The 25,124-nt window shown below is 41.2% G+C and overlaps 1 protein-coding gene across 2 annotated transcripts; it reads left to right on the forward strand.

Annotated features, from left to right (window-relative positions):
- Positions 1 to 90: 90 nt before the first annotated feature.
- Positions 91 to 24,704, forward strand: GIPC2 (GIPC PDZ domain containing family member 2). Of its 2 annotated transcripts, none has more exons than XM_081008783.1 (6): positions 91 to 545; positions 11,646 to 11,831; positions 13,810 to 13,990; positions 16,681 to 16,790; positions 17,458 to 17,539; positions 21,819 to 24,704. In XM_081008783.1, exons 1-6 carry the CDS (start codon positions 222 to 224, stop codon positions 21,968 to 21,970), a joined length of 1,035 nt encoding a protein of 344 aa, XP_080864909.1. In that variant the 5' UTR covers positions 91 to 221; the 3' UTR covers positions 21,971 to 24,704. The 2 variants fall into 2 exon arrangements, with proteins under 2 accessions (XP_080864909.1, XP_080864910.1); XM_081008784.1 differs by lacking the exon at positions 91 to 545 and adding an exon at positions 693 to 816.
- Positions 24,705 to 25,124: the final 420 nt, after the last annotated feature.

A 25,124-nucleotide genomic window follows, 5' to 3' on the forward strand; every position in this document is an offset into this window, starting at 1 on the left:
CGCGCGCGGTTGCTCGCCGCTGCCCATTGGCTGCCGGGTTCCATCACCTGCCCGCCGGGTGGGTGAGCCGCGAGGAGATGAGCGCACAGCCCTGAAGGGGCAGAGTCCAGGCAGCAGGGCGAGGAAAGAGCAGCAGCAGGTGGCGGCGGCGCCGGTTCCGCATCTCTCTCCCCCCCCCCCCCCGTCGCCCTCTCTGTGGCTGCGTGCAGGCGCGCGGGAAAATGCCTCTGGGGCTGAGGGGCAAGAAGAAAGGCAAGTCCAGGGAGACGTCCACGCTGGTGGAGGGCGAAGCCCCCCTGGCGCGGGGCAGGGGCGACGGGGGCGACGACGACGACGCCAGCGGCAGCAGCGCCGTCGGCGGGGCTGGCGTCGGAGGAGGCGCCGCCGCCTCGTCCTCCTCCTCCTCGGCGCGCCAGGCCCCCATCCGGCTGGTGTTCCACACGCAGCTGGCGCACGGCAGCCCCACGGGGCGCGTGGAGGGCTTCGCCAGCGTCAGGGAGCTTTACGCCAAGATAGCCGAGGCGTTCCACATCGCCCCCAGCGAGGTACGTGCCCAGAGGGGACTGGGCGGTATCTCCCCCCCCCCGCCTCCCTCGTGAACGGAAGCCCCCCGCTACGGGGGATTTGTTCCAAATCTGGCGCCCCCCTTCGGCAGGGGGACAAAAGCCCCAAAGCCGACTGGTCTCTCTTGGGGCACCGGCTCCTTGGTTTGGTTTGGCTCAGCTGTTCACCTCCGACTCTCTTCCATCACCCCGAGCGTCGTTCATGGCTCCATGTTTGGGCGAAATGTTGGGCTTAGTTGCCAATCCGCGCGTGGTAAGAATCGGCATCAAGGGGGTGGTGGGTTAGTCCAGAGACAGAGCTTTTTGGGTGGGTGGTGGTGTTTTTTCGCAAGGAAGTGTTTCTGGAAATTTAGATAATGGAGGGTGGGTGGGTGCCTTGCTGCCTATAGGAGTAGGCAGTAGATAAAACGCACTCCTCACACGCTCAGAGGCTCTCTTCCCCATCAATACTTCACGAGTTTCTAGGCCGAACTTTTCTTTCCTTTTTTCTTGCTGACTCCTGAAACAACAAAAAAGTGTCCAGAATTGCCTTTGTGGGCATTTCATCCGCTCTTAATTCTGGGCCACCCCTGTATTTCAAAGCTCCTTAAGGTCTTTTTTTAGCAAGAGGGACTCAGGAACTGAGTAACTGAGTGTGGAAAACAGCTGATGGTGCTGATCTCTCCTGGTTCAAACAACAGGGAAACATTGATTGATTATTAAAAAGGTGCCTCAGAGTGTAGGGGGAGTGCGTTTTTCTGTGCTCAGCAGTGCTTGGCCCTATGTATCTCCTGGAATCATATATGTAACACCTTGGCTTACATGATGAAAGAAAGTTGAGGAAACTGCTCCTGCCACCACAATGCATCCATATGATAACTGAAGTGCAGCTCAGGCTGTTACTAGGAGCCAACACAGAAATCATATCCCCAAGACCATTGCACAAACCCACTTCAACTGTCTGAACTATCCTAGACTTGTTTACAGATAAGTTTTTCTGAGTTCAATGAGACTATCCTGAGGAATATCTGTTTAGGATTGCAGCCTGTATCTCTATTTTTCTGACACGCGGTGGAGCTTTAAGACAGGGGTGAAGAATCCACAAACCTCTAGATCCAGGGGTAGCCAACATGGTGCCCTCTGGATGTTTTTGGACTACGACTTCATTCAACCCCAGCTGGCATGGCCACAATGGCCAGGGATGATGGAGGTTGCAGTCCAGCCGCACCACATTGGCGACCACAGCTCTAGATCTCGTTGGACTCCCATTGACCCTGACCTTTGGCCATGCTGGCTAGAGCAGACGGGTGTTGGAGCCCAGTGCCATCTCTACTCTTGCAGTAAGGCAATGAGTAGTGTGGAAAGGTGCATTCTAGACTTCTACATGTGAGTCGGGTGTCACTTTGCTACTTCAATCACCTTGTTTTTTAAAAAATGTTTAATTTTGGGGGAAGAAGCTCATGAAAGTGGTGGAAGTGTGGATTTTCTCACACCCTTTTAGTATAAGCACATGGTGATGTGAGGATTCGAACTGGAAGTCAGTACAGAACTGTAGATCGTAACTGCATATTCTTTAAAAGCACAATATATGGGCGCAATGTTATGCTTGTGTCATGAGACTTGGTAGCTTTTTACGGCAAAGTTTTGATCCACTGAACAGTTTGGCTGTCGTTTGCAGTTATTATGGTACCTGAAGCAGAAAAATGTTATTGCCCTGAAAGTAATAATAATTTTTTAAAAAACTGTAATAAACTATATAATCAATAATTTATCCTTTAATGGCACCTGAAGACCTGCCACTTGAGATAGATTGTCTCACTGTGCCTAATGGCTGGGCAGGGGCCCTGCAGCTATTGTTCTGAAGAGAATGCATTTAAATCCTTTGATGGCATGTATCAAACCTCTTAGGTTGGTCAGGTTCCATTGTGGTTTGTATAATTGCTTCTGTAAAGGTTGCTAACCTTAAACCAAAGGCAACATTTTTATTCATTATCCAAGTTGTAATTGTCCTATATGTGTAGCTTTGAGCACCGAAAAAGAAGCAAGGCTGAACACATGTAATTATACTCCTGGCTACATGGATCATTTTACCTTGGCATTGCAGCTTGTCACAATAGTATCTCTTCTTTATTATCATGAAGAACAATAAGGTCTTTGAAAGACAGTGAAGTTTTCCCCAGTGACGAAGAACTGCAAAAGTTATTTCACACCAGACATGGTCCTCAGACTGGCGCACTGTTGTACTAGCAGTTTGCAGTACATAGAAATGGGCAACTCTTATTCTTTTTATTCCTGTGCAAATAAATCCTGTAACTAGGAGTTGCTTGGAGTTCTGCACCTGGTCATCCATTACTTAGTTTATCTTGAAGTATGATGGTGTTTAACTCTGGCCTTGTTTAAAATTGATGCACTCTATTTAACACGCCTTATGCAAACCAGGGAAAATATGCTAGTGATAGGCACTATTGCTTGGGAGTAGGTCATTTTATAAAAAACCTGGAAATGGTAGTAGCTTGTTTTCTTCTTGCATCAGTGCAGTAGAGCTTTGTTCAGAGGATCATGAGAGAGCTGGCTATATGATACAAAAAATAAAATAAAATTGTACATAAGCATTTCTATTGTAAACTGTCCTGAGATCTTTGAATGAATGAAGGTATGGGAATTTAATAAATAGAAATTCTTCTTGAAGCAAGTGCAAAATATACAAATCATTCCATCAGAATGCTGCATGAGACTTGGACATACAATCTTTGTTTACCATCTTTCTTCTAAAATTTGGAACATGCATGGAAGAATTCTAATTCCTAAGTTGGTTTTTGCAAACTATGTGAAGGAAATGTTTAGACTATTTGGCTTTCATCTACTAGGAACTGTGAATTATAATGAAGCTGAATTTGTAACAAATGGTATACAGATGAAATGTAGTATTGTAACATCAATCATACATTTTTTTCTGCATTGTGTCCAATTATACTTTTCAGTGTCATTGTCAATGATTGCAACATGGGCTCAAGTATTAGTTCTGTGTTTATGGAACTTCTGAATGGTGCTGACAGCTCAATTTCCAGTAAAATAAACACATTCCTCCTTTTTAAGCATGGAGGATTACAGCAAGCTACATGGTTTAATTAACATAACTCCTTTTAGTGGCACAGATTTCAAAAAGATTTCTTCTTAGTGTGCTTTGCATCCATTGTAAATCCATATATCTATGGTGGCTCTGTGCAGTTTTCTCGCACACTTTATTACTGTATTTTTATTTCTAGGCAAAGTACAAATTACTTGATTGCTTCTTGCTGTAGCTCAGAGGGAGTTGACTTTGAGGGGATCTCCATTTGCTAGCATGTCACTAATGCTTTATAAAGGTGAGAGTGGACATATTGTGGAAAACAATCTACCTAGTTACTCAGTTCCATTAGATAATTAAGTAGTATTGTTTCCATTCCTCTACACACCAGTCTGTGCCGTCTCCATTTCTTGTTGAACTTATGCCTGTTTCCTCTCCCTCTACTGATAATCTGTCTATATTTTATGAGATTTATTTCTGAATTTATATCAGAAAAGGATTGTGCAACCTGCATTTCATCCTGTGTCCAGTTCAATCAGCACTTACCATCTGGGTTTTTTTAAGGGCTGAAAGTTATGTACTGCATTGCTAACGTTAACACAAAAAGTATAAAAGCAAAGCCCCTTTTTGTGTCAGCAGTGAGTGCTAAATTCTACTATACATTGTGGCAACATGTAACTTGAATGTATTTGGAAATAACTGAAAACAAAGGTGCATTTAAGACTCAGACAGGAAACATTCTACTTCAAGTAATGGATGTAGAATTCTCTTGCTCTAGGAATAGTTATTTCAGTGCTGGTTACTGTAAATTATTGAACAGTGAGTTAAACTTGTTGGAGAAGTGAAACTCCGATACAGCTAAAAATAAATCCACGGCTTTCTTGATGTTATGTCATTCCTTGTGTGGATTTCCCATTGAATCAGTTGTTTTTAAGGACTGTAGATTTATCACCGTATTACTATGCAATTTGTTCTACTAGTCTATCCCTTGCTGTTTCACACCGATTGGACCTTTCTCCAAACTAGTATCCTCCTTTGGGAGGCTGCACTAGGGATAGCAGCAAAGGGAGGAAACAGTGTTGAGTCAGCAAAAATTCTTTTTTGAGGCATGTGTGTGCTCCACTTCCACAACCTTTTCATAAAGCCTGAAAGGAGGGCATAGACGAAACCAGAGGAAGTGGAGTTTGTTTGCTTTCTATTAAGAGAAGTATGAGCCAAGTTCCCCCAAACCTTTGCTAGAATATGAACACTTAAGCTCTGGAATTTCAGCAACAGCGTTATTATGTTTTAAAACCAAAAACAAACAAACTGAGTTTGGTATGAAATGAAAAAGAACACTCGGTAAATGTTACAAAATGCTGTAGTATTAAAATGTCTCTTTATATGGAGCATATAACACCAATGGTAGCTCAACTCCATTGGCTACCTAATTGCTTCCAAATTCGTCAATGTTGACAAACTTGGAAGCAAAGAAGTGAGTACCTTTTACAGACCTGAATGGCATGGGTTTGGTAGCCTTCTAGAAACATCTTCTCCCATACATTCCCCCTGCCTGCCTCCCTGAGGTCTGGGGTAGAGACTCTATTTCCTGCAAAATATTGTTGCATTCCACCTCAGTCTCCGAGTGGTGCAAAATTCCAGGGGTGACAAGACAGTTACCCAGGGTTCATTGTTCCCTTTGGATTGAGGTACAGTGCTGACTGCGGTATCTTTATGATATGTGGTTTGTTTACAAATACAGTGGTACCTCAGGTTAAGTACTTAATTCGTTCTGGAGGTCTGTACTTAACCTGAAACTGTTCTTAACCTGAAGCACCACTTTAGCTAATGGGGCCTCTTGCTGCCGCCGTGCCGCTGGAGCAAGATTTCTGTTCTCATCCTGAAGCAGAGTATGTAACCTGAAGCGTATGTAACCTGAGGTACCACTGTACATACAATCTGAGCCTACAATGGAGGAGCTTATAGCATTAACACCCCAAGAAGGTGTTTTGTTATTTCAGGTTCATTTAGCGCTTTGTTTTTGTACAAATATTCTTTTACAATATTTCACATTTTTTTGTATTGCTGTTGAAACAACAACAACAACAATCTTTATTACGGTCCAGAGACCCAACAAATCATTACAAATCAATACACAGTTCATACAGCCTACCTCCAGGTTAATCAAGCATTTTGTTTAGAATATAGGGCTCATTTGTTCTTGCAACCACTGATAAAAACTTTGCCACTGCTAACGTTCTAGCTTTTGTCCGGTCTTCCAGTAGGAACCTGACATAGTGAGTCTCTGATTTTCCCAGGAAAGGTACCAGCAAGGGTAGTATCAGTTCAGCCCTGGCCTGCTCATATTTTGCACAATGCAACAAAATATGATTTATGGAATCGATGTCTTGAGCACACGAGCAAAGTCTGTCCTGGTAGGGAACTCCTCTCAACCTACCATCCAACACTGCAGAGGGGAAGACATTTTGTCTGGCTTTGGTGAAAAGCCTTCGGTAGTTAGGTACTGTCAGGTTTTGGTGAAAAGCCTTCGGTAGTTAGGTACTGTCAGCCTTCGGTAGTTAGGTACTGTCAGATGTTAACTTAAAGACATACCCATATTGAACTCATGCTGCCAGCGGACTACAGACTGTGTGTGATCGAGATCGCAAGTCACTGTGTGCATTGTCCCATAATCTTTCCTTTAAAACCTTTTGGGCGCCTTCATAACCCAGGTAATACAGTTGGGGAGACAGACCAATAGAGGTGGCTTTTTTAGCCATGGTTTTCTGCCATTTGCTGACAAATTCCTCATTAGTCAGATGTTGGTACAGACCCTTCCCTAGATTAAACACTGAAATCCTGAGCCAATGTTTTAGGGCAGCCCACCACGCTTTAGTTGAAATTGGGCATTCACCAGCTTCTAACAGAAGTACAGAGTTGGGGACGCAGTTAGGTACCTGCAGCAGAGATCGTATAAATTTTGCCTGAAAGCCATCTAGCTTTGGCAGGTCCCCATTATGCCAGACATTTGCTGCATACAGGAGTTGGGAAACGGGCTTTGCGTTGAAAACCCTTAAGGCTGCTGGAACATATTTGCCGCCCTTTGTGAAGAAGAATCTATGTATGGCTAGCTTTGTAATCTCCGCCTTTTGAAGGGAGGTTTGCCAATGGTGCTTCCAAGATCCTGTATGATGGAATGTGAGCCCTAGGTAACTGAAGTATTTTACCTGTTCAAGGTTATGGCCATCCAGCACCCATTTAGTCTGGGAGAATCTTCTTTCGAAGACTAAAATTTTAGATTTTTCATAATTAATGGATAAACCATTTCCAGAACAGTAATCAGAAAATTTCCTCAACAGATAATTCAAACCCGGTCTGGAACGTGAGATGATGGCCGTGTCATCAGCACATAACAACAGAGGGGTCCTTCTCATTCCTATTTTTGGAATGTGTCCATCTGGGTCCATTAAGTTCTCTTCTAGGTCATTTAAGAATAGACAAAACAATGTGGGGGCCAAAAGACAACCCTGTCTCACCCCCCTAGTCATCTCGATGCTGTTCGATAGCTGTCCCTGTCGACCGCATCGGACCTGAAGTTTGGTTCCATTGTACAGGGCTTTTATGAGAAAGAGAAGTCGTTTGTCCTGCAAAATCAGACTTAATTTGGACCATAGCTGGGATCTGGGGATGGAGTCAAATGCTGATTTCAGATCCATAAAGGCCACAAAGAGTTTACCCTGTAGAGGCCTGGTATACTTCTCGGCTAGGAAGGACAGCATTAGACAGTGGTCTGTTGTTGAATGGTTCTCACGAAAAGCTGCCTGGGCTTCAGATAGTATATTATGTTCATTTAGAAAAGTTGTCAGTTTGCTACTGAGGAAACGGGCATACAGCTTCCCAATTATTGAGAGCGGGCTAATTGGCCTATAATTGGAAGGTACATTTGGGTGGCCTCTCTTAAAGATTGGAACTACTATAGCATGTTTCCAGCTATATGGTACCTTACCCGAGTTATTTACTACCGTAAAGAGTGCTGCCAGAAGCGGAGCCCACCAGTGCTGGTTTGATGTAATCAACTCTGCTGGGATAAAGTCTTTCCACTCTTCAGATTCCCAATTAATGTATGGACTTCCTCCACAGTAACCGGCCTCCAATTAGGGAGCAGTGACAATTCTGCCCTGTCATCCTCCTGTAAGCTGGAAGGGAGGTTTGGATTTTCCATAAATATATTTCTGAAGTGATTCTCCCAAACCTGAGCTGGAATGACACAGCTGGGGGCTGAGGGACTATTTTTCATTGAGTCGGAGACCAGTTGCCAAAAGAGTTTAGTTTCATTGTTTAGTGAGGCATTCAATAGCAGGGACCAGGAATTTTGTTCGGACTGCCTTTTTTTTGAGGCCAAAAGGGCTTTATACTCTTTTTTGATTTTGAAATAAGATGGAGGTAAGTAGTTTAATCCAGCGTTTCTATAGGCCAAATAAGCGTTCCTTAAGGCTTCCTTCTTTGTGCAGCACTCTTGGTCAAACCAACCGCGCCCTTTTGCAGTGCGTGGCTTGCCGGCTGAGTTTATGTTAACCGAAACCACATCCTGCAAGGACTCAATGAGATTTTTGTAAGCTGTCAGGGAGGAGTCTATTGATAGATTGTTTATTATAATTGATCTTAACTTAATTGCAGTTTGTGAATTCAATCTATTCTCAACTGCAATTGCTATCTCAGGTGTCCATTTTTTCCTACGCAATGCTGGATAATTTGCTTTATCTATGACCTCATGTTCTATGTGAGAGCGCTGAATTGCATTTTGGCCAGTAGTGGAGATGATATGGGGTAGGTGGTCGCTTTCAGTCCTATTATCTATGGTGAATTTTTTAATTGATTCGAAGGCCTCTCTGTTAGTGAGGCAGTAGTCTCCTGTGCTGGCTCCATTTGTATTTATGAATGTGTACTGCTGTTGAAACATATAAGTCACCTTGAGAGATTTCTATTAAGAAAAGTGTCCTATATAGATTTTAAATAAATAAAATGTTCGTGTTACTATTTTACGTTTTTCTCTTGTGCTTTTTTTGCCATGTTTATATGAAACTTGAGTTACTCCTTTAAGAGTTCAGGGGGAAATTTTGTTGCTGTTCTGCCATTTCTCTCTTGTATCAATCAATCAATCAATCAATCAATCACTCTTCAATATTACAATCACAGATCAGGCGTAAATTACAGTCAAACAAATGCAGTTAACAGTTTAGAGGCCAGCAAAAGACTGTTAGGAATTAACAGCACCTCAAGGGACTAAGAAATGGGCGTGCTTTGTTGCACGTTCACAGTCACTCTTGGAATGGATTGCTGAGTGCTAGTATGGTTGGTAAAAAGATTTAACCACCAATTTCCTAACAATGCATGCTGATGCACAGAATTTTGTCACTTTCTCTTATAAAAATGAATTCTCGCTAGAAAAATACAGAGTGGAATAAATAATCAAAATTCTAGTTTGGCTGACATTTCTTCCCCAATGGAGGTGGAATAAAATTGGTTCATGAAGAGGCGGCAGTCTGTTTGTGCTGCCCAGTTGCAGTTCTAAATTGAGTTAGATCATCTCATGTTTCTAAATATCACATTTCTTTTCTGCTGCCAGTTGTATCTAGTCAAAGTTGTGAAACCAGTTATGAGATTATAGCTGTATGTTGACAAGGTCGAAGTAACAAGAATATTTTTTTAAAATGGCAAATGCCCTTGATTATTTTTTTTTAAAGAAAAACAACAGGAATGCAGTGATTTTGTTAATGCGAATCACAAGGGCTAGCAATGCTAATATCTGAGGAGCTTGGAAATTGCTATATGGAGGCACTACAATTATTTCCTGAATGTTTTATCAGGGCTGAATCATATTTTTAGTACCGCTTCAGAGTGTTAATTAGCTGAAAGTTTTAGTTGATCTGCAGACTGATTGCAAGTTAAAATTTGTTGAGAATGAAAAAGTACTTTCTAGATGCAAGTCACCTAGAAATAATGGGTCTTTTCTCATTGGCAAACCTAGCAAAAACAAGGGTTATGAGGGCTTTTCTTTTCTGTTTGTATCTAAAGCTAGTGGAAATTTTGTATTTCAATACGAATTCATAATGGGATAATTAAAAAACCCCACAGGAAACTCAAACTGAAAATGTTTATTCGAATATTGAATTAACCATTTCTTAATTAACATTTCTTAATCTTCCACAGTGATTATGGATTTTGAAATTGTTCATGTTTGAAGGCTCTGCTGTATTAATGTGACAGGTATATTAGAGAAACCCAAATTAATGAAATGTAAAATAGCAAAGATGGCATTTCCTTCTAACAACTCATGGTAGCTTTTGTTTATTGAATTGCAATTTTGTGCACTTAGGATAAATTTAAGTGTTCTCTCCCCCCGCCCCCAGTTATTCTCAAAGTCACCTATACTGAACTTTTGGTAATATGCAAATTCATTTTATCTTGAATTGGTTGGGAGACATTCAGATAAACAAATATATCCTGAACTTGCCTCTTGTTATAGGGTTCATTATTATTGCAACTTGTTATCTCACCTGGGTTACTGGGTAGACAGTGCCATATCTTTCCAGGCTCTGTAAAAGCAAAATACTTTGAATCAGTTAAGGCTGCAATCCTATACACATTTATTTATACCTTTTATATGCTACCCAACAACAAAAATCTTTTTTAACCTGGGAGTAAACCCTATTGAACTCAATGGGACTTACTTCTGAGTAGAAATGTATAATCAGGACTACTTCTTGCACTTAAGGGGGGAAAAAAACCATTAGCTGAGCTGAAATTATGGATATTATGTTCAGATGGTTACTATTGAGCCCAGGCTGTACTTGGCTGTGAAACAGCACACAGCATGCATGTAACCAAACTGTAACAGAGTGTAGGTTGTACAGTGCAGTTGTGCTTTAGCATACAGCTGATGTCAGGCTTGCCTGAACATTTGTGTGGGGAAAACCAGTCTGTGCAAAACTTTATTCTTATTTAGATGAATTTTAATATTACTGGTTTCTGGCATTAGGGAAAAAGGAAGTCTCAAGAAAGACCCAGCATTTATGATTTGCTCCAGGAAGTACAAAGTTCAATGCCGGTGAATTGCCCTAGTTGAAGGATTACTTCCATGGGCAGTAACAACTTGTTTTTAAGTTGAACAAATTCATGCAATGTAGCATAACTTTTTAGCAACATCTAAAGACATCTCTATTGTGTTCCTTTTTTCTTCTTCTACTCAGATCCTAATGCTTATGCCCCTCTTATAGATCCACGTCTTAGGATACCTAAGGAAACACTTCTTTTGCAAAACTCTAAACACCATGTTCCTTCAGTCTTAAATTCTTGAGTTTTTATGTTAGTGTTGCACATCACCCCCATCTCCAAGTGTTACAAGATTCCAGGGATTTCCAGGCGGCTTACAAAGGGTTTCGTAGAAGCTTGGATAAAGATAAAGTTATGATAAGTGCTGAAACAGGGTAGGCCAGACACAGTTTTCTTCACTCTTTTCTACCCCTCTGTCTCCGTAACTTTCACTTTTGAGCACCTTCATGCCAGCTTCTACAAACCGACTTAAAAACTTATTAGGCTCCTACCAACCTTCTCAAGCATTGGTTATCTTCCCGCAAGACCCATCTTGCAGTACTTAGTGGAATGTTACTTCCCATGGGATATTTTATGTTTACTTCATACCGCAAATATTTATGTAATGTAATTATTGCAGAGACTTCAGGAGATCATTGTGTGTAAAAGCCACAGCTGCATAATTTCAAGGTTCTGCTTCTATGGAATATGTCCTACAGTAATCCATAGGTGACACAGGCTTTCTCCATGGAAAAGCCTCTGGGATCAACCTACACATAGACAAAGGCATCACATGCTTCAGACTACAGGAGCACTTTGAAGAGTGTAGAAGCTTTCAAAGGGTACAGCAGCTTGTACCACCTGCATTCATGAGTCAGTTTTTTTGGCCATCATATGATGTTAGTCATGGGTGTATACTAGGTGTCTCAGATAAAATGCATTTGTTTCCTCTTTTTTTCTTGTAGATTATGTTTTGTACTTTGAACACACACAAAATTGATATGGACAAGCTCTTAGGAGTGCAGATTGGTCTCGAAGACTTTATATTTGCTCATGTAAAAGGAGTCAAAAAGGAAGTGGAGGTTTTCAAATCAGAGGAGTCACTTGGGCTTACCATTACTGACAATGGAAACGGATGCGCCTTCATAAAGGTAAGAATAATGCCATGAGTTGTGAGGGATCCGAGCAGAAATGGAGTTGCAAATTGTTACAAATACTTCTTTGTGTTAGCAAGAATGGTGTAGTGTTGGCACTATGGAAGTAAGTTAGCAAACATCCAAAAGCAATAATTTGAATGGGGGTATTGAAGAATTATACTCAATGGATGTTCCCACTTGGAGAGAGGTCTTTTTCACTGATTTCTTCTTTCCCCTTCAGCCCTCAGAAAAGCTTATTCAGACACCTCTCCTCTCAAACTTCCACTGGGCTTCAGTTCCTTTCACAAACCAAAGGAACCCTTCTGTTCATGGAAGGGCAGTTTTGGATGCAACTCGTTGTTAGAATACACGTAACTCAAACAGAGTCAGCAACATTTTATTGACTACTATACGGTTATTGGTAGTGGTAGGCATGAAGCAGTATGCTGGCTTGTTTAGGGACATGTCATTAGCATACATGTGTACTGGTCAAGAGATGTGTTTTCCAAACTCAGTGCAAAAGTAGATCTGATAGTAGGAGAGCCATTACAGGCAACAACTGATTGATGCACATTCAACTGGTGCACGCACACGTGCACACCGCTGAACCCAGGCGTGACCCCCAAAGTCACTAAAAGGGTGGAATGGGTGTGAGGTAGAACAGAACATTTACATGGACCCTGCTGACATGCACAGATGTCCGGAGCGTAACCCCCACGCAAAATGACACTTGCCTGTATTAGATTTTCCAACTAAAATGTAAAAAGCCACAGGGAGGAAAAACTGGGTCGGGGCAACCCTGACATTAAAAAACAATATAAAAACCACCTGGCCAACTTATAGAGATATAGCAGAACACATACAGTATATTTTAGTCTGCTATGGGTTGGTATGCCCTGTGCTTTCCGAATGGAAGTGTCTCATTCATGGAGGAACTGAGGTCCAGCAGTGGACCAGGCATAGGCAAACTCAGCCCTTCAGATGTTTTGGGACTACAACTCCCATGATCCCTAGCTAACAGGACCAGTGGTTGGGGTGATGGGGATTGTAGTCCCAAAGCATCTGGAGGGCTGAGTTTGCCTATGCCTGCAGTAGAGGCTGCCTCTGAAGAAAGGAGGGGGGCAGTGATTTTTGCCAATTCTTCCTTCTGCCTGCAGCCTGTTATGCCACCCCCATGCTGTTCCAGAGGGTCCCACAATCCTCTCTAGCAGCTTTTTTCGGGGGGGGGGGGACTGCAGGGGGAAGGTGGAACTGGTGGAAATTATATTTGCTCCCTTTCCACAGCAGAGTGCCCTTGTTGATGGAGTTTCGCCCATGGGTTTGTCTGGATGCAGCGTTATAAGTGTATTTAATCATCCTAATGATCTAATATCTTACTAGGAGTGATAATCACTTTGTTCCCAGAAACTGCTGGGTGACCAGAAATGTATTCTCCCTAAGAATTAAGTCGCACAATATTATAACTCAGCAGTATCATGTACATTTTATGAACATGTACATGGAGTCTGAGTTCTTGATTGCACAGCATGCTTGCCTTCCTTAAGTATTGATTTTGATAAGTATGAAATGTTATTTGTTGCATGTCTAGCCTGAGTTGCATTGTCTGCACTGAAGGTACAGTATCTAGCAATCTGCCTGTGTAAGCACTGTTCCATGCTTACCAATTATTTATTTTTGTTAACAAATTTTATATGAAACTTTATTGTAAAAAAAAGGCAAAAAACTAACCTATTTCAAAAGTGGTAGGGTTATAAGCAGCAAATCAATTCAATCGAACAATAAGATTTTAAATTATATGGGTATCCTAGTTTGGGTAACTGGGCTCTTTGTATCCTTTTACAGTGCTTCCTTGTTTACTCCCTCTAGCTCAAAAGGTGAGCTTTGTGGTTTGTATTTTGTGTATGTCATACTATGCACATCATAGCCCTTTTGGCCCAGGCTGTTTGTTTACTGCATTCATCGCAACTAACAATAATGCCTTTTTATCCAACAGAGAATTAAAGCAGGCAGTCTTATTGACCAAATAAAACTGGTATGTGTTGGTGATCACATAGAATCTATAAATGGAAAAAGCGTAGTGGGCTATCGCCATTATGAAGTTGCTAAGAATTTAAAGGACTTGGAGAAGGGTCAGACATTTACGCTAAAATTGATAGAGCCTATGAAATCATTTGGTGAGTGACATGTATCCGCCATAAATTATACCTGTAGTTTCCTTTTGTATTTGATTCCAAATTGGGTAAAACTTGGCCTGTTTGATTAGTCAGAGGAAGCTTAAACAATTAGAAGGGTGAGACATAAAGCGAATGTTGTCTTATTAAGCTAATTGCAGCCACCCGTCATGTATGATGCTCTGCTTGGGGTTCCATAAACTTGCTTTTATCTCTGTGTGTGGGATCGTAACAACAGGGGAAGCCTAAAAGCAGGTTGCGGGGGGGGGGGTATTTTTTGGCATTAAGTCTCCCACCAGAATCACACCCCCGCCTTAGTTAGGCATGAAAGAAGCCTTCTGCTGTTTCAGGTCTAATTCAGCAGGGGGACAGACTGAGCATGGGACCCAGACCTCTGTGTTTGTGTTCTGGGTGCTGTGTAGCAGGCTCAAGCTATGGGGACGTAAGCAAGAAGGCTGGACACTGAACTGCCGGTGAACTGGGATGAGTTGAAATAAATGGCTTTATTACTAGATCTTGTAGGGAAACAGTCCTTTTAAAATAGTATTTTGATATTCTAATTACTGATTCTATGATTCTTACAGATAACTATTTTAAATTCCGCTTTTACTGTGTTTTAACTTTTCAAAACCTGCAGTAGATGCTACATTTATTCTTGCTTTAAGATTGTTCCGATGCCTTGATTTTCACCCCATGCCTAATTGCCTTCCCGTACTTCCTGGTACAGTAGTATGCTGGGTCAGTAAGGAAGTCACAGAGGATAAAGGGCTGTTTGGGTAGAAGCAGCCAGGAAAATGAAATACTTCCACTTGGTGGCAGCAGCAAAAGACCACAGGAGGGAGCCAAGATAGTAGGTTGGCTCATCTCTTCTTTCCCTCTCACAGTGCAGTCTGTGCCATCACATTGACAGTAATTATTGGGTAGGTTAATGCAGAAGAAGCTAGTCCTTCAGATGCCATGGATCCAGACTGTGTAGGACTTTATAGGGCAAAAGCAGCACTTTGTCCTTATGTAGAAACCAGCTGCAACTACAATATAGCACATTTGTACTGATAATGGTTCGAACACAAGATTCATTTGTCTGAAAGTGTGATGTCAAACAAAGCATGGTGGACCCTGTGCTGATCCTGATTTCATTTTTAAAAAAATCAATTCAATCAGCTGATGTGGCTACATTCTTCAGATAGATGACCAAACAAATCCTAGGGTCTCTGAATGATCTGAGGCAGTTTTCAGGAGTGATGCCCAGTGATAATATTTTGTTTCTGCTGGCAAGTCATACTGTATTACAGCCTTTGGAAGACAGTGATAAGTAATTTCTGAAACTTGATTTTGTAAAAGAAAAGAGGGGTAGGGACTAGTGAGAGGTCCTGACTTTTTTTTTTTTTAAGGGGAAAAGCCTTCTCTCCTTTTTAAAATAACATTTAAAATTTTATTTTTATTTGCTTAAATATGTTAGAAACCTATCTGAGTGGGACAGGGTGGGATAACAATGTAAATATTGTTTTTAGCCCTATAACACTGTTGTGGAGGACTTTTGGATGGCTGAAACATCATCGTCATTATTAATATGCCTGCCCTTCAAGGCTGATTACAACAAAACACAATGTGAAAAACAGTTTAACACAACTTAGAATCATAAAACATAAGGTGTGCCCTCAAAATATGTATTCCAAGTTCCAAAAGGTAGGGCAAAGAGTTGTAAAGGAGGTAACCATATATTGCAGTTGTTCTTGGCAGGTTTATTCTGTGTCTGCCCTTCAGTCCACAGGTATGTAGTCCATTTGAGTTATGAGGAATTTCGTTCCTAACTTTTAATGGGATGTAGTGTTGCCCTCTCACACTTGCCTACCTCATTTTATTATTAGTTGCCCTAGTATAATTCCAGAAAGTTCCCAATTTCAGTGGTATCTCAGGTGATTGAACTTGGGGCTTGTGGAAGGTAAGGAAAGGTATAAAATAATCAGCAGAGCTGTTGTGCATCCTAGTGGACACTTGGTGTCAGAATGCATACATTTAAAAAGAGGCATTTAAAAACTGGTAATGCTGGTAATGTCTGCAATAGCATTGTAAGAACATATTTATTTCACAAAAATTATCTGCTGCTTCATTGTAATAAAACCTCAAAGCGTCTGCAGAAAGAATAAAACAATAAAATTATCTGTACAAAACAGTTAAAAACAACGGCTCAAAATAATAATAAAGACAATCAATAATAAACTAAAAGCAAAGTTAAAGCACATGTCAACATTCTATAAGGCTTGCCAAAACACATGAAATATTTCTGAAAAATAATTTACATAATGTTTTGAAAGTATTTTGCATATAAACACTCAGTAGCTTAGAGTAAGGCTCTAGGCAGCACTAAACTGTTAGTAAAGAAACTTTTTCTAAAAACAACAAGCTGTCATTGCTGGATCTTGTCTATTTACTAAGTTTTTCCAGCTTTTGCTGTATGGATAGTTAGTGTTCCTGCCAGAGCTCTTAAGAAAGTGTTGTTTGAAACATTGACTTTCCCCAGCAGTTTAACAGCCCTGCAGAATTCAGTTTAGATGTTTGTGTTGATTGATTGCCAATCTCCATCACATTGCAGAATGCGACCCTAATTTTGACTTGCCATTTTATAATCTAAAAGAACAACTATTATTTTTGGATCGCAATCCCAAATTGCCTAATTAATATGTCTGCTTCAGAAATGATTGAACCACGGTCGAAAGGTGGAGGTTTTGCAGAGGGAAAAATCTCCCGAGGGAGAGAGACTCTTCGACTGAGATCCAAAGGCCCTGCAACAGTGGAAGAAATGGTGAGCTCCAACATCAAAACTTAAGTAGCCACAGTTGAACAGATTATAACAATAACAAAACACTGGGGTTTCTGTTTTCCTTCTTAAACGTTACATAAGGGAAAATCCTAGGAATTTAAATGAGGGTTACTTCCTGCCAAGACCCAATTGTGGCATTCCTTCATTATACTAGTACAACAAATGCAGGTTCTCCTCCTTTTCTTCTTTTATTGGAAAGTGCTGTTGATTAAAAAACCACCCTGATTGTGAGGTATTGTTTTTTGAAAGCAGGTTATATACCTTTCAGCTGTCCCAATTTTTCTGATTTGTGTTAGACTACAGCTGCACAAACTACCAAAAGTCTACCTTAGTTTAATTGAAACATCTTTCTAAGACAATCCTACTCCTGCCCCACCCCAGACAAATTCCCCTCCTTCCTTACTTGCCTCTAATCGGTGGTGCTGGGATGAGCTAGAGAGGTGAGCACTGAGAACACGGAAGTTTTTCTTCCTTCTCCCCCACTCTCTGTCACCCGGGTATCTGGGCAACAGCATGTTACAGTAATCCAGGGGACCATAGCAGATGTAGTTCTCCTGCTTCTGCAGAAGAAGGGGGAGGGAAGGGGTCGGAAAACCCCTCCTTTGGTCCGATCACTGCTTCTCACCTTTGTGTCTTTGTTTTGTCAAAGCCTTCAGATGTTGAAGAAAAAGCTACTAAGAAGGTTGATGATCTTCTTGAAATGTACATGGGAATAAGAGACCTCGAACTAGGTAAGGGTGTTTATGGAACTGCGAGTAAAGTAGTATCCCCTGCACAAGCCTACACAAACTTACATGGGACTAAGCCCGGTGAGCTCAGTGGGGCTTAACTTCCGATGCGACATGTATGAGATTGCGCTGAAAGATTCATTTCTAGTTCAGCTGGAGAGCTGCCAAATCTGAGTCTGAGCGTCTTCTGTAAGTGTTGTAAAACGTCTCTCCTGCATCCTACATTTTGTTTGCAGTTTTCAAAGTGTGAGGAGTTCTAATATGGGTCCAGATTTCCGGTTCATTTAAATTTTGCATTGCATTGTAACAAGCAGTTTAACATATTAGCCATATTCAGGCATTTGGAATGCAGCCTAGAGCAGCACTCGGGTAGCAGAGGCTTCACCCTCCCATCCTCGCCAACGTTGTCCTCTGTGTTTTCCGAAGCTGCTCTATGAAGTGGGGAATCCTCCTCAGCATGTGGAGGCTCCGATGCATTTTGGAACTCCGATTTTCCAGATGTATGCCTCCCCTGTGTACAGAGGATGGCTTCCCCGATGCAAGCAGTCGCCCTGGAAAATGGGAAGGGCGATAGCAAACAAGACGAGAGGTTGATGCTCGTGCGCAAACTCTGCTCCTCACACGCTGCTGTAAGCCATATTCAGAATGACCTGGATATAGAGCTATTATGTTCCCAGAGCCACTGCCGTGGTAGGCTAGGAATCCAATTAATTGACCACATTAACATATGACTCTCCAGTCTCTCTGCTCGCAGCACAGTTTCCAACATAACACCAGAACCATTGTAAGCTCTTGAAGATAAGCTGTCCAAAACATATAAATGACTGCTTTCATGCACAGATCCCATTGCAAAAGAGATGCGTGGGGTTGAAACCTGCATGCTGCATACGTGTGCTGCATTAGATCTCACATATGTATCTTTAACGGATGATGATGATGATGTATTATTATTATTATTATTATTATTATTATTATTATTATTTATATGTCACCCATCTGACTGGTGGCTGGCATGGTTAACTTTTGAAAACACAAATCTCCTATTTGGGACTTGATCACACTGAACACAATTATATATATGCCTGCTCAGAAGTAAATCCTGCTGAGCTCAATTGGTCGTTCTCTGAGGTAAATGGGTAGAGGATTGCAGACTGAATGTGTATTCCATCTCTCCCAAACAATGAATTGGTGCTGCTGGAGCTTAAAGGTAAAGGTAAAGGACCCCTGACAGTTAAGTCTAGTCGTGGACGACTCTGGGGTTGCGGCTCTCATCTTGCTTTACTGGCCGAGGGAGCAGACGTTTGTCTGCAGACAGTTTTTCCGGGTCATGTGGCCAGCATGACTAAGCTGCTTCTGGCGAAGCCAGAGCAGCACACAGAAATGCCGCTGGGACCGAGCAACGGGAGCTAACCCCGTCGTGGGGATTCGAACCGCCAACCTTCTGATTGGCAAGCCCTAGGCTCAGTGGTTTAGACCACAGCGCCACCTGCTGTACCGATAATGTAGATGATGAATATATGCAATCATATCTAAAAAATTTTTGGGGGGGATGCATTGCATATTCCACACACATGCATTAGGATCAGGGCCAAGGTTTCAAAACGGGGTTGTTGCTTTTTGTCGCAATCAAAGCATACACCGGTTGTCAATGTATATTGTGTGTGGAGCCGCTGTATCATCTCTGCGTATCTGAAAGTGCAAAGTAAGGCAACGAAATGAGCACATCTTGTTGTGTCTAATGGTTCTTATGTCAATGTTCTGTTTATATATAACAATTAGGTATCACAAATCTGTTAAATGACATGATGCCAGTTAATTTCATACCATGGTGGCATCCAGTGGTGATTGACAGAAGAGACACTCTCAGTGGAACTGGGATGGATGGTTTTTTTGCCAATTCCTCTTCTCCCCTTCACCACCAAACCTGTTTTTGAGGACCCCTCCCAACCCTCTAGAGCAGATTTAGATGTGGGGGGCAGAGGGCACTACCATGGGGAGTGCCAAAAATGGACTACCTCCCCCTTCCGCTGATGAATCCCCCCCCCCCCCGTTAGCAGGATTCCTTTCACTGTTGGATACAAGCCCATGACGGCAGATACAATCAATCACTCAGCGAAATGAAAAGTGAAAAGTGGATTTGTTCCAATAACACCGATTACTGTTCAGTTAGGAATTTCATTTGTAATACTCATGCTAAATTAGCCTAATCGCTAGGACTGTGAAATGCACTCAATAGGGAAAAGATTAACGCTTCCCCATCCCCACTGTGCTCATTTCAGAAAAGGAGTTTACTCTTAGGTAACATAGGCTTTCAATGTCCACTAAATGATGATCCCTGCAAAGTCATTTGAGGCATAGAAGTTTACAATATAGCTGAGTGAGAACTCTTTGCTATTTGAGTGACATGCAGATCAATTACAAATTAAAAAATGCACATATTTTTTGATATTACACTAGATACTCAGCGGCTGCAAATGTTTAAAACATGTGGCATCTTCTTTTGAACTGTGAACCCACTGGCTCAACCAGCCGGGATCTAAAGGTGACATGTGTACCTTTCTGAAAATGGACCTTAACACTGTAATTAATAAAAAAATGTTTTTAGTAAAAGGTGCCTGTTTGGGGCACGTTTTGCATGTAACTTCCTTGCAACTACTCTAGGCACACTTTGCTTGGAAGTAAATCCCACTGAAACCCATGGGATTATAGTTAAAGTACTTAGGATTGTGCTATAAGCAAATGCAACTGATGCTGAAAAGAATTTCTCGTGAAAAAATGCAGACGGCAACTCTATAACTAGATCAGAAGAACTGGTGATGTTTGACACTGTAATGGTGAATCTGTTGCATGGGTTTGGGCCCACAGATGGAGTGTGTGGGTTTTTTTTAAAAAATTAACTTTATGGAAGGTTTTCTAAGAGGGCCTTGGATCTCTTGAAAGTCTCTCCCTTTGATGTTCACACAGGTAGGTTACTTGTATGAGCAGAGGTTTTTCCTTAAGAACCAGCTCCTGCTCTCATCAAATGCACCCATGATCCTGTAAATGTGTGTAGAATTGCACTTGAAACATCACAATATTTGTACAGTACTAGAAAATATATATTTTAAAAATATAAAGGTTAACATGTAAAAGCTTATAACATTATACAATATAGCAGTCCTTTGCAGTGAGCACTAGGGGTCAGTACATGATCACTGAATACTAGCAAACTTTTGATGCTATATAAATGTGACGCTCAGAATATAGAAGTGTAACTAGAAAAACCTCTTAATAAAACAGTTTATTCACTACTAAAAATGTGGTGGTCACTAGAACTGTGGGCTTTTTTGGGTCAAAATCTGAGCTGAACTCTAATGTTTTCGTTCTGACAAACGTAATACAGTATGTTTGACTCAAATGCAATGGTTTCTAAGATTGCTTTCTAATGATACTTCAATACTAGACATATTACCTTAAGCTTTTTAATTCACCGCACAGTTCATTCTCTTGCACACATTGATTTGGATCCAGAGAACCACAAGCAGAAGAAGAATAACGTTTTAATGAGGTTTCACCAACTTTTCTGCAAGTGCTCGTGAAAGACCTTTTCTGGTGCAGCTCCAGTCCAGGGTTGGGTTACAGTGCCAGGAGCATAAGGAAGTTACAGGTGTTAGCATATAAACTCCAGTGAGCAATAATAAAAAAAAAGGCTTTAAAAGAGCTAGAGCAGAATTTGTGTAACAGCTTATGCTAATGGAAGAACTTCCCTGCACTTTCCTTACATGCACGGGTTTCTGGCTAGGAACATTCCCTCTGTTAGTGAAGGGCTGTTTCTGGCCAGAGTGAAAGGGCACCTTTGAATCTAAACTATTTTGTGTGCATGTGTGTCATTTGATGTGTGTCGAATTGTAGAGCTGGAAGGGACCCTGAGGCTTATCTAGTCCAACCCTCTACAATGCAGGATTTTTTTGCCCAATGAGCTATGCCCTTCCTTAAAACACTTTCCAGCCTGATCCTATACAAGTTTACTCTGAGCATTGGCATGGGTATGTAGGAAGTCAGTTACCACATCTTAAGAAAGCATGCCCTTAAGACATGTTTCATGGTCTTCCACCAGAACTTGTCCTTCTAAACTATTAGAAACTTGATGAATGTTCTCCCTTAATTTTTTTTAAATTTGCATTTTCCACCAGGTTGCAATTTCCCCTCCCAGCAGGTCATCTATAAGTAATCACTCTATTTCATATTTGTGTCTCTGAAAAATGCAGTAGGTAACTAACTGCTCCCCCTTTTTTCCTTTTAGCTGCAACGATGGTAGAAGCTGGGAAAGGCAAGAACAACCCAGATGAGTTCGCCATTGCCCTCGATGAAGCTTTAGGAGACTTTGCATTTCCAGATGAGTTCGTCTTTGATGTGTGGGGAGCCATTGGTGACGCGATGCAAGGACGGCTTTAATGAGCATCAGAAAACTTTGTTGGAGCACAGTATCAGCTTGTGCAAAGCATATATCTATAGACATGGCATGGAATACGGAAAGCATCTGAATGTTCAGAAATCTGGATGAAGTAAGCTGTTATTTAATGCCGATACAAATTCCTTTAAAATAAAGTTGAGTTCAAGACTGCACTCATGAAGCTTTAGGCTCATATGAGCACTTAATCTGAAATACTTTGCAAAGCAGTTTTCTCTGCATATTTACTTACATAAATGAATATGGCTAGTGGTTAAAGAAGAGGGCAGGTTGACTATCCCATGAAAATGGAGTGTGTCGGAAGGCATGGTGCCAGTACCTGGTGAACCTGAGCAAAATTTCATTGAAAAAAATATACACCTTGTGTCTATTATCCTTTCCCAATTACTCCAGTGGGTACAATGCTGCATATCCAGCATTTTCTTCCCCAAAACGGTACTTTGAGACTGTGAGGGTAGAGGAAAGGCCATCATTGGTGGAGTGTATGTTTTGCACTTCGTAAGCCCTTGGGACTTAATTGGGATTTTGGGAAAGCTGGGAATGTCTAAGAAACTGACAGCTGCTACCGGTACTGAGATATATGGACTATTAGTCTGACTCAGGATAAGACAACTTCATATTTATGCTACTGTATAAGCAGGCAGATGAATTCTTTCACCATGTTTTATGGTGGTGTTATTATGGATACGCGTCTCAGAACTTTGGCACTTTCACAAATGATTTTTAAAGCAGTTTTGGCATTTCCCACTTCTGTAAATCAAATGGAAAAAAACAACAACTATGGATGGAATGTACTTCTCGTTTTACAATGCCTTCTAGATTCCCTTTCTGTATCAATGCCATTCGAAGTGACACATCCCAAATTAAAGTTCAGTTTTAGTGTCACTTAGGAGAAAGAAATATTTTTTCCATTTGTTAGTCCTGTGGATGAGTGGGCTCAGATGAATGTATTAGTACAAAATGCTCTGGGAACAGTGCGGAAATCCCCCCAGCCTTAAATTTGAATCTTTGTTGTTGTTCTTGCGTGTTAGAAAAGTAAAGAAAACCTTATGCTTTTGGGAAGCTTCACAAATGTTTTGAGGCTTTACTAGTGAAGGGTATCAAAGTGAAATATCTAAGCCAGGTGTGGTATGCTGTACCATAGAGTTCCACAAAACAACCTGTTTTTTGCTATGCCCATTTATTTTGGACAAGTCGGATACAGGGGAGGTTCCTAGGAAATGGGTGGGACTGCTCTGTAGGTGATTTTGATTATTCGAGTTGCACTGTTGCATGGAAGATACGTTGGTCGCTTTAAAAAAGCAGAAGTAATTTGTAACTATTTATTCATGTGATGATGCTGCAATAATGGTGTAAATATCCTTAAGATTAACCTTTGGTTTTTTAATATATATGTATATGTAGTTTTTGTAAATCTTGGAATATTGAGGAATTGCTAATGTGCCAATGATTGAAAAAGAAAGAAGATGAGAGAAATGATACAAGATGCTGAGCTTTAATTAGAATGCATCTCTTTGAGTCTACAGAAACCTTTGAGCAGCACACATCTCTTATTCGGCAAAATGAAATATTGCTAATCCTGAGCATATAGAGAAAAGGCTGTTTACTAATAAAGGATGTTTAGTCACATAAGAGATGAATCTTGCAAATAAAACTTTGCTACTAGTGAACAGGCTTCTTGGAATGATGGAAAGAGATTGGAAGTAGAAAACTTCTTCCGCCCCCCACCCCTGAAGCTGTTAAGGTGGTTGTCTTATGCCAGAAGCTTAACCTGTCTTTGACACCACAGAAATGAAACAGAAGTGTGAAGCCAGTAAACTGAGACTCTGGGTGCTCCCAGAGGGGGGCTTAATATTGCAAATGGGTGTTTGGCAGCAGGTTTAAAAAAATAATTATTATTGGATTTCCTTCAAATGGATGAATCCAAATTAACAGAAAAAAAGAGCTGGCATTTGATGCTGAAAAAGTTGTGTGGGCACTCCAAAAAAACTTGGATAAATGAACAGCAAATTCCTGTGAAGGCAGAGACTCTAAAAATGAAAATACTGAAATGATTTAAACAAGATGCTTTTTATCACAACAGTGCCTAGAACAGGGAAGGACAACTGATTTAATGTTATACAGAGATTTATCTGTGTGATTTATGCAAAAAATCAAACAATTTGAGGAGGGTCCACAGCATGGAGATGAAGTCCACTTGAATACATTATAAAAACTGTTAAAAGTCACTACAAAGCTATAGTCCTATAGATCTGACACAAGGGGAAGGCGAATATGCAATTTAATACGTTTTGCTTAAAACATGATTGGAATTAAAGTTGGTAGGACTTCTGCTTATATGGATGAGTCCTGCCAACTTCAATTCCAGCCTCTCCTGCCCCCTCCTCTCTCTCATAATATGCTGAGTTTGTTATGCAGTGCTTCACTTTAAGTTCACATAATTCTGTTAATTACTTTTGTTTCGTGTGTTTTGTGTTCCATAAAGTTGGGCTGTGCTTTTTATTGTTTTCTGCCCTTCAGGTTGAGTTCTAAGCAGTCCAGAAGGATGACTGGAGCCAATAATTAAAATTTGTTTCACAAACAGTAACTTCATATGAGCCAAATGTCTCACTTGAGCAAAACCGAAAAGAGTTTCAACTTAACTTGTGCAAATGCTGTATCTTTGCAATGTTCTTTTGTATTTGGATGCTAAATAAACAAACCATATTTTCTAAATGACTTCCGAGGTTTGCTTTTTATGATCTGAGGTGTACATTTGTAAGAATCCTAGGTCAGAAAGAGAGATAAATGAGCAGAATTACACGGGGAGTCACCGGCACACAAACCCCCTGCTCTATGACTGCATTTTGAAATAGTTACTGTGCCAGCAATCTACATTGCAGGAATCTAGAGAGGCCAGAGGGCAAAAAATGCTTAAAATGGCAGTAGCAATCAGTTACTAGAGAATACCAAGCCTTATGAATACAGTGGTGCCCCACAAGACGAATGCCTCGCAAGACGAAAAACCCGTTAGACGGAAGGGTTTTCCGTTTTTCGATGCGCTTCGCAAGACGAATTTCCCTATGGGCTTGCTTCGCAAGACGAAAATGTCTTGCGAGTCTTGCGATTTTTTCCGCTCCCCCCCTTTTTCTAAGCCGC

Source organism: Podarcis pityusensis (assembly GCF_964106645.2).
Source record: "Podarcis pityusensis genome assembly, chromosome: 6".
Classification (NCBI taxonomy): Eukaryota; Metazoa; Chordata; class Lepidosauria; order Squamata; family Lacertidae; genus Podarcis; species Podarcis pityusensis.